We start from the raw sequence: 12,629 nt of genomic DNA on the forward strand, positions 1-12,629 counted from the left end.
AGTTGTTACATGCAGTATATAATGAACTACAATGCATATAATACTCAGTATAAAATAAACCAAAGCCAATAAATAATAATTTAAAATAAGTGTAGGTTTACTTTTTTGTCATTATGGTTACAGAATGTACAGAAATGGAGATATTATTGCTTGACCGGAGCTAAAACAATTTTGTAATATGTATTTGAAGTTTACTCAACCATTACAAGTTTTGTTACAAAACTCAAAGTGTTGTTATTACAACTGAATTTAGTAATTCACCAAGAACACCGAGAGAACCAAGAAAAACTGTATTAAAGTTTTCAAGTAATTGTTTGCTCTTTGGGAATAGAAATACTTTAAAACATTAAAACAGAACTTAGTTGGAGACGATATTCTGTTTTTACAAGAAAATATTTAGAAAACATAAAACCTAGTTAATTCAGAAGATATTTATGTCGATAAATCAGGAAATGACTGCACTTCTATGAAACCTATGAACATTTAGAGAACTAGCATCGGTTCTGACTCCAACCATTATTTGTGAGTGCAGCTTTGCAATCAGCTACGTGACCATCATGTGCAGCATCCCCCCTCCCTCCATCCCTAGCATCACTCCCCTCGTACAGGCTGTCCTCAAAACCTCCAGTGGCGTTGCCCGTCTCGGTCTGTGCACACTGATCCGACTAGCAGGAGGAGGTGGGATCTATATGCTAATTGTGGTAGTGGGCTAACAAACGACTACGTGCGAACCGTGCAGACTGCCAAGCTCGGTTACCACTCCCATAAGCGCTCTTTTTCTCTGGAAAAAAACTAAGACCGCCCGCCTCTGAGACAGTTATTCGCCACTGCAAGCTGCTCTCTTACTCATCGCTGATTTTGAATCAAATGAATCAAGAATCGTGATAACCACAACAGCCAGGAGTCGTGAACACCGCAGGCCGGGGGGGTTGTGTGATGAGATCGTCGCCCTACAGCGGGGATTTGGTAACGCAGAGATAAGACGGCTCTTTGCTGCCAGGACGAGTTTCGGTTTGGATCGACTTGTCGCCTTTTCTTTAAAGCCTATTAGAAGAAGCACGTTGTAGAAAAGCACGGCTACTACTGGGGCTGCTGGGGGGATCGCTGGTGAGTTGATAGTACTTTCTTTTTATTTTAATTAACCTGTTATCTGTAGCTGCTAGCTTACTGTCAACTGTTAACATCCAATGAGCCCAACTTGGTAAAAAGCACTGATGCTCCCAATTTAAGTTCAAAACCAGCCAAAACTAACAGTATTGCACTAAATTACTCTTCAAGTTATTATAAAACAACTTAAAATGTTTCAGGGAAATGACTGAATGTTCATGAATTTGTGTAAGTGAACTTAAATGGTTTTTCAGTAGTAAAAGAAAGGGGGTGGAGGGGGGCTGCTCACGTTAAGTAATGCTATGTCATTTGAAGCTAAGGTTAGCCTGACGGCTACTAGCTTGGGAGCCCACGCCCAACTGGTCTCCTGTTCTTTAATGAGCAACAACCATATAATGAATGGCTCAGTTACACCACAGAGATCCCAGCCTCGTGTGGATAACAATACATAAAACATTATCTGTCTATCTGAGCTCAACGGCTGACCCAAAGTAAAGTAGCTCAGAGATGTCCTCCTATCTCTATGAAATTCCCACTTTGTGCTTATCGCAGTGGTCTCCCTCTCCCCTCACCCACCGCAGGTTAATCGTAAACCCACTTCTTCGCTGTATCGTGGATAGTAATAACCCTCGCGTGGTAGCCAGTGTTTCCGGCAACACTGATAACACGGTGTGAAAAAGCATCCGACACGTTAATCAGTGCAAGTGGGTGTAGCTTGTAGTAGTTTATGAGGCTGTTTAGATGGCATGTTCATTTAGTTTGCGTTTTCATGAATCATCGTGGTGTGATCAAAAATGAGGCCCAAGCCCACCTTTATTGGGAGAGATCATGCTCGCTTTGCACCGACTTCTCACAGCAGCACAGTTATTGGCCCTGTAACAGGGGCGTGACCAGATGCCCCTCATTATGTGGGACTGCACAGCATTTTATTGCCTTGTCACCTTTGTTCCACATGTTGAGACAGTGTCCTAAATTTTTCCTGGCTCTGCAGTACTTGCAGTTTTCTAAAGTCTGGCTTTTAATGCATGTGAAGAAAGCAGGGAAGGCTTTTTACTATGTTCAAGTAGAGGTTAGCCTGTCTGAGCCTATCTGTGCCCATCAGGGAAAGAATTCACCAGAAATGAATGTAACAGAAACTACTTCAAAGAAAATGAAACGACAGTGGGAAATACAGTTTTTCTTCAATTTCACACAGAGGAAAATGTGGCCTGAAGTGACACATAAATGATCAAAATCATCAGATATGGCTTTAAAAAAGCACAACGATTGATGGGTGCATCCCTGCTGAGCTCCAGTGATGATCAGCAGACAGAAAAGCAGCTGAAAATACAGACAATGCACATAATATAAAGAGTATGAGACAATAAGAGCAAACTTCAACTCCCCCTTTTAGGCTTATTGTTTTTACTCATCAAGAGAGTTGGATAAGTAGCTTTCAGATGTAATTTATTTTGCCTTTAGGTGCATATCTGGCATCCTGCAGAGTATATGTATTTTTATTTTTAAGTTCAGTATGAAAATATCAGTCTACCTGGCAGCACGGCCCCACACAAACACAAATTTTTTTGGTATCTGGTCACCCACATATGACTCTACATTTTGATTATAACTGAGGAAAAATAGTGTGAATTTCCAAGACGTTAAGGCAATGATTTGTTTATCTACATATTCCAAAAAGATTAATGAGCAATATATTATACTTTATTTTAATATTAAACAATATTTTTAACTTTTTTCTGCTATTACAGTGTGTTTAACATGGGTTACGTAAATGGTTCAGCATCTCATAGGTGATTGTGGCCAAAAAAAAAGTGTTATGCTGTCTTTGTGCTGAACTCGTTTGTGAACTCTAGATGCAATGTTGCAGTATTGCACTGACTCTTGCAAACCTGACTTGCAGCTGTGGTCTCAGCTGTGAAGTAGACAATTCGAGACAATGTAAAGTGTAATCACACATTCAACGCTGTAATCACCCACTCATTCTAGGAAAAGAAAACATGCAGTCGCAGCATTGAACAGTTTATATTTCAACTGTTCCCTGACGTTCAGGGGTCTAAGAATAGAGTCCTTGTGCACGCTGTATGAACTGTTGCTTTGTGACTTTGGGCTATGAAGTAATTAAATGGCTTGTTCCAAAAGTTTAGACGTTATCCACCAGTACTAATGACAGGTTGGTGCATGTGACTGAATGATACGTACAAAACTGAGTAAAAATGGCTTGGCAGTCCCCCCCCCCCCCAATTTTTTCTTTCCTCTACAAGTAAGGCAAGCAGGGATATTTAATTTGTACAATGTAATAATTGGGTTACGTATGTATAATGCCTATATCTAGCGTATTGATAAAGATAGTAGCATTAGCAATCACTCAGTCTTCAAGTGGATTGGTTGTACATTAACACTAACCTGCTCATAAATGTGAAATCCATTTAATAAAGCTTATTTTAACAGCCTTCAAGCATTCGAAGTAGCATGTTTGATTCTGTGCAGTTTCAGCCATCAAAAAGAAAAGAAAACATTGTAACAAAAGTTTACTACCAAAAAATGTAAGTGAATATTCAGTGAGAGCAGGCAGCGAACAGTCCATGATGGTAATAGCTTGTAAGTCTATGAAAAATAGTGTTAGTTAGAGGAAATGAATTGATGGTGCAACCGATTACACAGAAATTTTCCATGAGGGAAGGAGTGAAGTCCATGCCTGTTTACTTAAAAAGTGGGCTGTTTTTTTTCCTCAAGGGCACCTGGTGATGCAACACTGGATGTCTGTAACAGTAAGGGGTTGGGCTTCCTCTTACTTCACTGTCTGACAGAGCATCAATAATGGCCGTTCTGCTTTTTTAATGCCTTCTTTGAAGACTTGTTAGATACTCAGAAAAACTAGGCAAAGCTGTGTCACAGTAGGGCTGGGCGATATGACCCAAAATTCATATCTCGATATTTTTTAGCTGGATGGCGATATAAGATATATATCTCGATATATCTTTTTTTTAAAGCCATAAAGTAAGAACAAAAAGAGAGTTCTTAGTCAAAGCTGTGTCCCAGATGTCACACAGGCACTTTTATTAACATAGAGCAGATGTACATAAAATTTACTCAAAAATAAATTATGAGCATTTATTAAATAATAATGCTCCATAAATAAAAGAAAACAATGTTGTTTTTGTGCATAACAAAAAGCTCACATATGTGCAGTCAAAATGTAAACTAAAAGACGAGCACTATAACAAGGACAGATTTCACAGCTGCTCTGTTCCCAACTTGTACTGCGTGACTGACAACCTGGAGTTTGAAATCCGCTTCGCAACCACGTCTCTTAACAGGTGCCATTTATGGTCCTTATACACAGTAGGGTAATATTACGTTGAAGCACAGTACGTATCACTCCGCGAGGCTCAGCCGTAGTGCTCCGACAATCCATCAAGCGCTGCAGCTCCGTAGCTTACCAAAGTCGTACTAAAACATTTTTTGACAGATTGCTGAGCGCCGTGTTCCACATAAAATCGGTGCGCGGCCATCAAGCACAACCAGAATTCATACATAAGGCGCGCTGTCAACTTTTGAGAAAATGAAAGGATTTTAGTCCGTGCAGCACCTCTGGGCTGCATGGCGTTAGCGTGGTTAGCTCGTTAGCGTGGTTAGCTAGCTAACACGTTGACGCCGTCCAGCCCCACGCACGGGGCGATGCGCAGTAACTCGTTAACGGATTTGCCGTGTCCATCTTGTCGCTTCCTGCAGGTGAAGCGATGGGGGAGGAGGGGGAGTTGTGTTCAGTGAAGGAGAGGCGAGGCCGAGTAACGTTGCGTAAAGACGAAAGTGGACGAAAGAGAGGCAAACTTGCGGCTCCGCAAGTATAATTATAACGTAACATAGACTATATCGATATAAAGGATATTGTCACATCTTATATCTCGTATAAAAATATATCGATATTTTTTAAAAACTCGATATATCGCCCAGCTCTATGTCACAGATACAAAAACATCCACCTGTGATCTCTTAGTTACGCTGCAATAGGTCTAGGCTGCTGGAGGATTCCCATGATGCCTTTAGTACTTCTTCTTCAGTCACCTTTTTCACCTACTATGTGTCTACACACATCTGCATTTAATTGTTTGTTAATATTAATCTCTGCCTTTCTTCCATGCCTTTGTCCTGTCTTCATCCGCTCATCCTCGACCGGTAGCGGCAGATGGCGCCTCTTCCTGAGCCTGGTTTTGCTCGAGGTTTCTTCCTGTTAAAGGGGAGTTTTTCCATCCCACTTTCACCAAAGCACTTGCTTGTAGGGAGTCATATGATTGTTGGGGTTTTCTTTGTATTTTTGTAGAGTCTCTACCTCAAAATACAAAGCACTTTGACGCAACTGTTGGGGTGACATGGTGCTATACAAATAGAATTGAATTGAATTGAAGCAAGTAGTTATACTCCAGTCAACTTGCTAAATGCTTCCTTACAGTGTGTTAATGCTTCTTGTGTAATTGTCCTGTTTCACAGGAAATGAGCATTGTCATATTAAGCTGGGAAGGCCCCCCCCCACACACACACACACACACACACATCCCACAAGTGCTCTAATGCTTAAGGGAAAGGTTAAATAGACTAGTGACTTAACAAATTCATGGTGTATGCTTAAAGCCTGTCCAACATGTTCCAAATATTCTCTGATCTGGAAATACAAGCTTGATGGCTGCAGCACTTGAGATGTAATTGATCCACAAATCCTTGTGTACGCTCCTGTGCTCATATGTATCTGTATCACAATAAGCCTTCACAAATGATAACCAATTTAATTATAGTAAATAAACCAAAATATAGGGTTTCTATTAGTGAGTATATGGTGAAGAGAGATACTTATGATCCCCTTTGAAAATCATCTAATGCTTAGATTTCACCCACTGATCATTCACTTGTGGCTCTTGGCCTCAACTAAGTACTTAAGTGCTAAGTACTAAATTCACTTATGTATGGACTCACTGATACTAACTATGGGTTAACTGACTAGTTTTACAGCTTGTTTTCTTTACAAAAGTTGCACTTGACATAGGCTGGTTGTTGATTCCCTGTGGGTCAATAGCAGATAACGCTAAGAATTGATATGACTTCAGCTTGTTTTCATGTTTCTACTTGACTTACTCACCCTCACATGACTACAGGTTATTTATACTAGCTGTGACCCTGCACTTTGCACATCCAAGGGTCCCATTTCCCTAAAGTAGGTAGTTGTAAAAGGACGCTGCTTGCTACAATTTAACCACGAGCCTGTTCAGCGATCATGCTGCTTTTTAGAAGGCAAATAAACAGCCGAGAAGTTGCAAATAAAATGAAGAGCAGAAAAGAAAGTAAAACTTTGACAGTCAAATGGAAACTGGTTAATGAGGTGGCAGGGAGTGCTGAAAGGAGGGTGAAAAAAGAAACTGCAGAGAAGCACAGGGGCAAGAGTGCTATGAGGCAGCTGTGTGTGTCAGTTTTCTCGTATTTGTGTCGTCTTGTGTTACTGTGAAAGTCCACTGAGGAACGATGATGAGCTCATGGAGACGGAGACAGACAAAAATGGTTAAAAAGGAAGAGAAATCAATCAAATGTTCAAGTATGGCTTGAATATAGCCTCAAAAAACATACTCTAAAAGTTAGCATGAAGTAGGCAGCAGATTTTCTCATTTAGAAGCAACACTATCGAGACTAAACCGAGTGAAAAATAACAACTTATCACCGCACGCAAAACACCATAGAGAAAAAAACCATAAAGGTAAACTCTAATCTTTGCGATTACAGGAGTGAATTACAGCGTGGTAGACTAGTGAAAGTGAAAGAACGCTCAAAGAAACTTGTAAACAAGTGAGCCTTTGGGGTTTGAACATTAAGCCAAAGCACAAGTGCCAAAACATGCCAAGCTTCAAATGGCCATTTGTTGCTGGTGCCAAAAGGGAGTCAATCCCTATAGACTACAGACGCCCATGTACAGCCTGGTACACAAGTGGTTTTGCTCTCTGTAGGTTATTTCCCCGCTCATGACACCTCTACTATGAGCCTTTGTCTCACTTGTGGCTTGAAGTTATAGTTAAATTTGGTTTTCTTGTAACAAATTGTCAAGGCCTTTTAATTTTGCTGTTTATATTTCAGCACTGACAGCCGCTTGGTTCAGTTTAAGATGTGACAAACGATGAGGTGGGAGTGACCACTCTGATTCACTCGTGCTTTGACCCAGTGTTTCAGGAGCAAAGATTTCCAAGGCCACCTTGTACCTGACTGAGCCACTAGCTTTGACAAATATGCAGTAATTAATGCTGGCGGGATGGGAACAGGCTGTACTGACATCATAAAACTCTAATTAGCCTACTGCAAATACAGCCCTTCCGTATACTACACCAGTGGTTCTAAAGCTGTGGTGTGGAGGCAAGGCAGGTAGAGTACAGACAAGCAGGGAAAAAATATGAATATGAAAGTCGAGTGAATACGAGGTTGTTGATGCTGCAGACTTTTTTTCTTTTTGGTTAATGATGGTTAAAAGTTGTGGTTTGTAAACGTTTTGGCTTTTGAACTGGGACATGCCAGAAAATCCTCAAAATCCTGTACTACTGCATTCATGTTTCATCTATTATTATTAAGTAATCACACCAGTCCCCAGTGTCTCTTTAATGACTTCCTTTTATAAAACTGTTCCTGGCTTTCTGTCTCTGTTGCAGGGAGATAAAATTAATAAAGAGTGATTTATTTTGAGGAGTCTACAAATGACTGGTTACCTATTGTAAAAACGCCCTCCTCACTGATTCACATGTGTTGAGTCGGTAAATATGCACAAGTAGATTAAAAAGTAAGGCTAACACCGTATCGAACAGCCGATCAGCAAATGAGGGGCGGCGTCTTTGCTAGTGACAAAGTATACTCAACATTTCCGGCACTAGAAAAGGAGCCTTACAGTTAACACTTTCTAGGGAAACTTAATGATGACGAAGACTGCTTGTTATATGTGTGGATTTCATGCATGTTTCTGAATGTATAAGTGCGCATGCAGTTCTGTTAGGTGTCATCAGTTGCTATGAGCTCGCCCCCGTTGACAACCCTGTCTCCCACGTCTCCATAACTAGATTTACAGCTACAGTGACCTACTTATTGTAGAACCTGGTCCAACTTTGGAAAAGCAAGCGTTTGTGGGCACTGCTAGCCAAAAGTAAATAGTAAGATGCACAACCATGTCTTTATCTGCTGCATGCAAAACATAATCCATCTTTTTCATTGAATTACTGTTTAAAAGCTTTCTTCTCTCACGCTGAGGCTTGTATCATACTCTTGTCTTAAGGCATAAGGATCAGCTGTGTTTAGATTCAGTTATCTGAACATTAAACTGCTGAAAATATGATATGTAAGTGAAGTGTCATGTGAGTGCAGACATTTCACTTTTCGCTGCCAGCACATTTTAAAGAGCCCCTTACTCTGCCTGTGAGGCCCTGGTGTTTGTTGCTGCCCTTTGGCATATTAAGTTTCAGATGTGCAAACCTCATGGCCGTTCATGGCTGCTAGTGGAAATTTCCACTTCTCTTCATACAGCATCTTGTGTATTATAATGCTGACGGCTGATAATAAGAAACTGTACAACAGATTTAAAAGTTTAGGCGTTGTTTTAAAAGCAGTTTGGTGTTTATTTATATAGGTAACGTTTTTTTTTAATTTGTTAAGGTTTTAACTACTTCTTCCTCTTTGGAACCCAGTAGCAGTAAAACTCACCAGCTGCTGGACAAAAGAAAGTAGAAACATAGAGGGATCATGTGGTACTCGTTCAAAAAGGTTCAGCTTCTATTGATCAGAAGTTCAAGGCAGGATTGTGGGTGGTGGAGGCGGGGTGTGTCCTTTACGTTTAAGGTTTACAAACAGTGAGTTATATCATTAATAAGTTACACAATGCTCATCAGGAGGTGTGGTAATGAGCGAATGGAAAGGGAAGGTTCCTATCCTGGGTTGTTCATTGAAAACATTAGGTCTGTATCCAAGGGTGACCCTTTTTAACGTTCTTATAAGGACTTTATTCTGTAGTGGCTACATTGTCATCTGGTTTGTTTTAGTGGGTTTAACGTACGTGTAGATTTTTCTATCAGGCTGACCTATCAGACTCAAGTAGATGTGAATGTTTTACAGTGTGAAACAACTGCATAACATTGTTTTGCTTTCAGTCTGTTGCACAGATAAATCATGAGTCACTGGCTTACTGGAAAAGTTTCTTCATGGGCTGCAGTCAGTTAAAAAAAATCCCAAAAAAGTTATGAAATAGTTTAAAAGTTGAAACTGCCTGCCAGCAGAGATGAAAAAGTGCAGTCTGAGACATTGTCTTTGCTCCTCTCTTAGTTAGGAAGTTGATGTTATCCCCAGGAGAAGCACAGTGTTCCGACAAATGGGAAGCAACAGCTCTCCCATTATTTTTTCCGGCTTGTTTTTGTCTCGGGTCTAAGGAGAGCTGTTGCTTCAAATTAAACGGAGTTGAAAGTTTGTGATCAAATCAGAATCAGGCTCAGTTGTAGGTAGGAACAAAACAAACACAGACTACAAATGTACACAAATATCTGAAGTTTCATTGATTTTTTTTTTTTTTTTTCACGTGTCCTTATGATGACTTGCTTTTGTAGAAAATTGATTGGAGACTTCCCAGTAAGTTAGGCAACACATGTTTATCTTCATTATATAAAACTGTGGAAACAATCTGAGTTACGTTTTTCAGTTTTCTCTGGTTAGGGAAATGTTCTGCACGTGCTGGCTGGCTTTATCAGTGCTCGCTTTATAATTTTACTATGTTTGTATAACCATAACACAATGTAAAAAACAAACAAACCATGGACTCGATTGTAGTTACATTTATTGGGAGGTGCACACCAGGTTACGTAGAAGGTTGCGGCGTAGGGTTAGGTGGGGTTGCACTTATGGTGTAAGTTACGACGTAGATCTGACGCACAAGTTTAATTTGCGTGTAATAGTTGGGTTGCGGTCACGTGGTTCTGATGACGTGCGGAGGCAGCGCGATTTTTGAGTGGAGGGCGGAAGTAAACATGGAGGACACTGTGGAGAGTCAGGAGAGCAGCTATTGTGCAACTTTAGACCCCGTTTCTCGGGAGAGATATAAACAGATAGTTAAAAAATATATCGGACGTGATCCGTATTCTTTGAAAATGTCCGAATACACCACAGAAGTAAAGGATTTGCCTACTATCGAGGCTGTGGATATCACCAACTACTTGGTCCTCCAGACTTCTTACTACACTAGGCAGCAAATGAAAGCTTTCAAGAGTCTGGAGGCGTACAATTTTTTTGTCAGCGGGTGGGTCCACAACCTTGGAACAGAACGTCTCCGTGATGGATACAGTTTGGTGTTTGCAAGGGTGAGTGTTTGTTCTTATATTGCTTTATCTTAAACACGCTAACAGTTAGCGGTAGCGGCTTTAACGTCAACAAACATGCCACATCCTTAGGACTTCGTTAGAGTGACAGTTGTTTGTTTCAAGGTAAACCATTCTCAGCGGTCTAACGAGACACCTCTGAAGACTTGGGTAATTGCAAAGGAGGATGGAGAAGTGATTGCAGCTCATTGCAATTGTATGGCAGGGTTAGTAGCCTGTTCTCCACTGTCACTAGGCTCAAATCCGGGCTCTCAGCCGTCTGTTGCATATCCAAAATCGCCTCTGCACATCGATGCTGTTCTGCCTTAAGCTTCATTCTTTTCTCTCATTTGAGAACTGATTCCGATCTGGGTTTTCGTTCGTAGCCGAGATTGACCGTCGGAGCCCAGTCCTCCGACTCTTCGTCATCCAAAGCACTTGGGCAGCCTATAGTCCCAATCAAGTCAATATTAGACTACTAACTTAAAAGCACTAAGTAAACGAGAATTTAACGACAACCTAATGCTAATAAGTTCGTTTGCAAACATAACATTACCTCTGACGAAGTGGTCGCTGCAGACACGGGCATTGGCAGACTCTGCTCCTCCCGACTGTAAACGTAAATTTAAAATCCATTTTTTCCTACGTTTTTCGGTTAGAATTTTCCATTTTTCTCCTCTTCGTTGGGCTATTTTTGGTACCCTAAAATACCGTTTATCAGTTTCTCTGGTCGACCTACTGGAGCATCCGTAAACACAACAGGACATAGGCATTTTGCGTACTGTCTGTCTGTGATTTTGCGCTTATCTTTTTCACTTCCGACCGCCAGTCAAATTTCGCGCTTTACGTCGACGTCACGTCTACGTCAAATGAAACCTAGCTATTGTTCCTCTTGTCACGTATTACATGGTTGTTGTTTTTACAGTCTGCTGCTGACATTCGTGATGTTATGTGCCCTGTGTATTGTGTTTAAGTACATCCTGCTGACACAAAAACAACAAATTCTGCAGATACACCCCGATAATGTTGTTGTTTTGTTTGTTTTTTTAATCCCATGATTCGGCAGGCAAAATGTATCCTTTGTGTCCTTTAGTCATTGTGCTGCGGCACTGTACTTTGGGCATTGTGCAGTCAGTTACGCTAAAATAGTCGTGTATGTAACCGCTTGACGATAGCGATGCGTGATTCTGCTGCTTGTGACACGTGTCACAAGCTTACGTGTGTTCAGCATTAACGCAAAATACTGGACATTTCAGTGTTCAGTTGTGAACATTTTATGAGGAATTCCTTTGCTTGTCATGCCTCTTCCTGTGTGTATTCATCCCCAAGATGTGACATTAAACTGAAGAATTGTGGTTGGTCGTGTGGATCATGCAACTTCTTGAAATAAACTCTGTGCAAGAATATGCTGTTATCATTAGGAAACCCACATATAGGAGCTCAGTGTGGAGTAACTCTTTCTAGTCCCATCGCACATGAATCTGGACAATAAAATATCAGAGGTCAGACAAAAGGTGAACATCAAAAGTCATGTTTTCCTCATTTGTACTTTGCACGAATTCCTTTCTATTTTACTCTTGATGAAAATAGAATAATTACTTTTGCTTTGTTTTTCTTCAATCATGTCTCACAAAGCCATGCACAAGGAATGTGAAGATTTTCCCACTCATCTTCATTTCCAATGCATCTGCAGTGTGCATAGCCTTGTTGCTGGTTACGTAATAGGGTGAGGCCGTGTAAAAATGTCTGAGGGAGACAGGCAGGTGGTGAAAGAAAGGGAGGAATGAGGAGAGCAGATACATTTAATACAAAAAGAATAATTTATATCACCCAGTTCACACTGGCTCCTTTTCTAATACTCTCCTGTGTTTGACAACGTGATGCCGCTCCCCCTCACGCGCACACACACACACACACAAACAAAATTGGAGGTATGTAAGTTGTTGACTGCAAGGGGGTTATATTTCAAGATCTTGATGTACCCACGACCCTGTCAGTCAGCGAATCTTGATACTGAAGGGATGCTGCACAGAGTGAAAGACACAGCCTCATGGTTTAGGGCAAAAGACTTCTTAAACCTATCTTTCAGTGTGATCGTATTAGCCGTGACCAGCATACCTAATAGACACATCCCAGTAACCAGATCCCTGACCTACGTGTCTCTCATAT

General features: G+C 40.8%; 1 protein-coding gene across 2 annotated transcripts in view; it reads left to right on the forward strand.

The window, feature by feature from the left end:
- The first annotated feature begins 638 nt into the window (after positions 1 to 638).
- Positions 639 to 12,629, forward strand: part of rnf24 (ring finger protein 24) — a 34,291-nt gene continuing 22,300 nt past the window's right edge. Inside the window, exon 1 of one of the 2 annotated variants that reach the window (XM_085356935.1) lies at positions 639 to 1,107. Coding sequence is in view for 1 of the 2 variants with exons in the window: in XM_085356931.1 (XP_085213057.1) it covers positions 10,438 to 10,463 (26 nt within the window). In the remaining variant the exon portion in view is untranslated. Of the gene's footprint in view, positions 1,108 to 9,749; positions 10,464 to 12,629 lie in introns of those variants that run through there. The other variant, XM_085356931.1, reaches the window with a different exon arrangement.

The sequence above is a fragment of the Diplotaxodon limnothrissa genome, linkage group LG6, assembly GCF_057381915.1.
Source record: "Diplotaxodon limnothrissa isolate DT_005_m linkage group LG6, D_limnothrissa_male_GT1.1, whole genome shotgun sequence".
Classification (NCBI taxonomy): Eukaryota; Metazoa; Chordata; class Actinopteri; order Cichliformes; family Cichlidae; genus Diplotaxodon; species Diplotaxodon limnothrissa.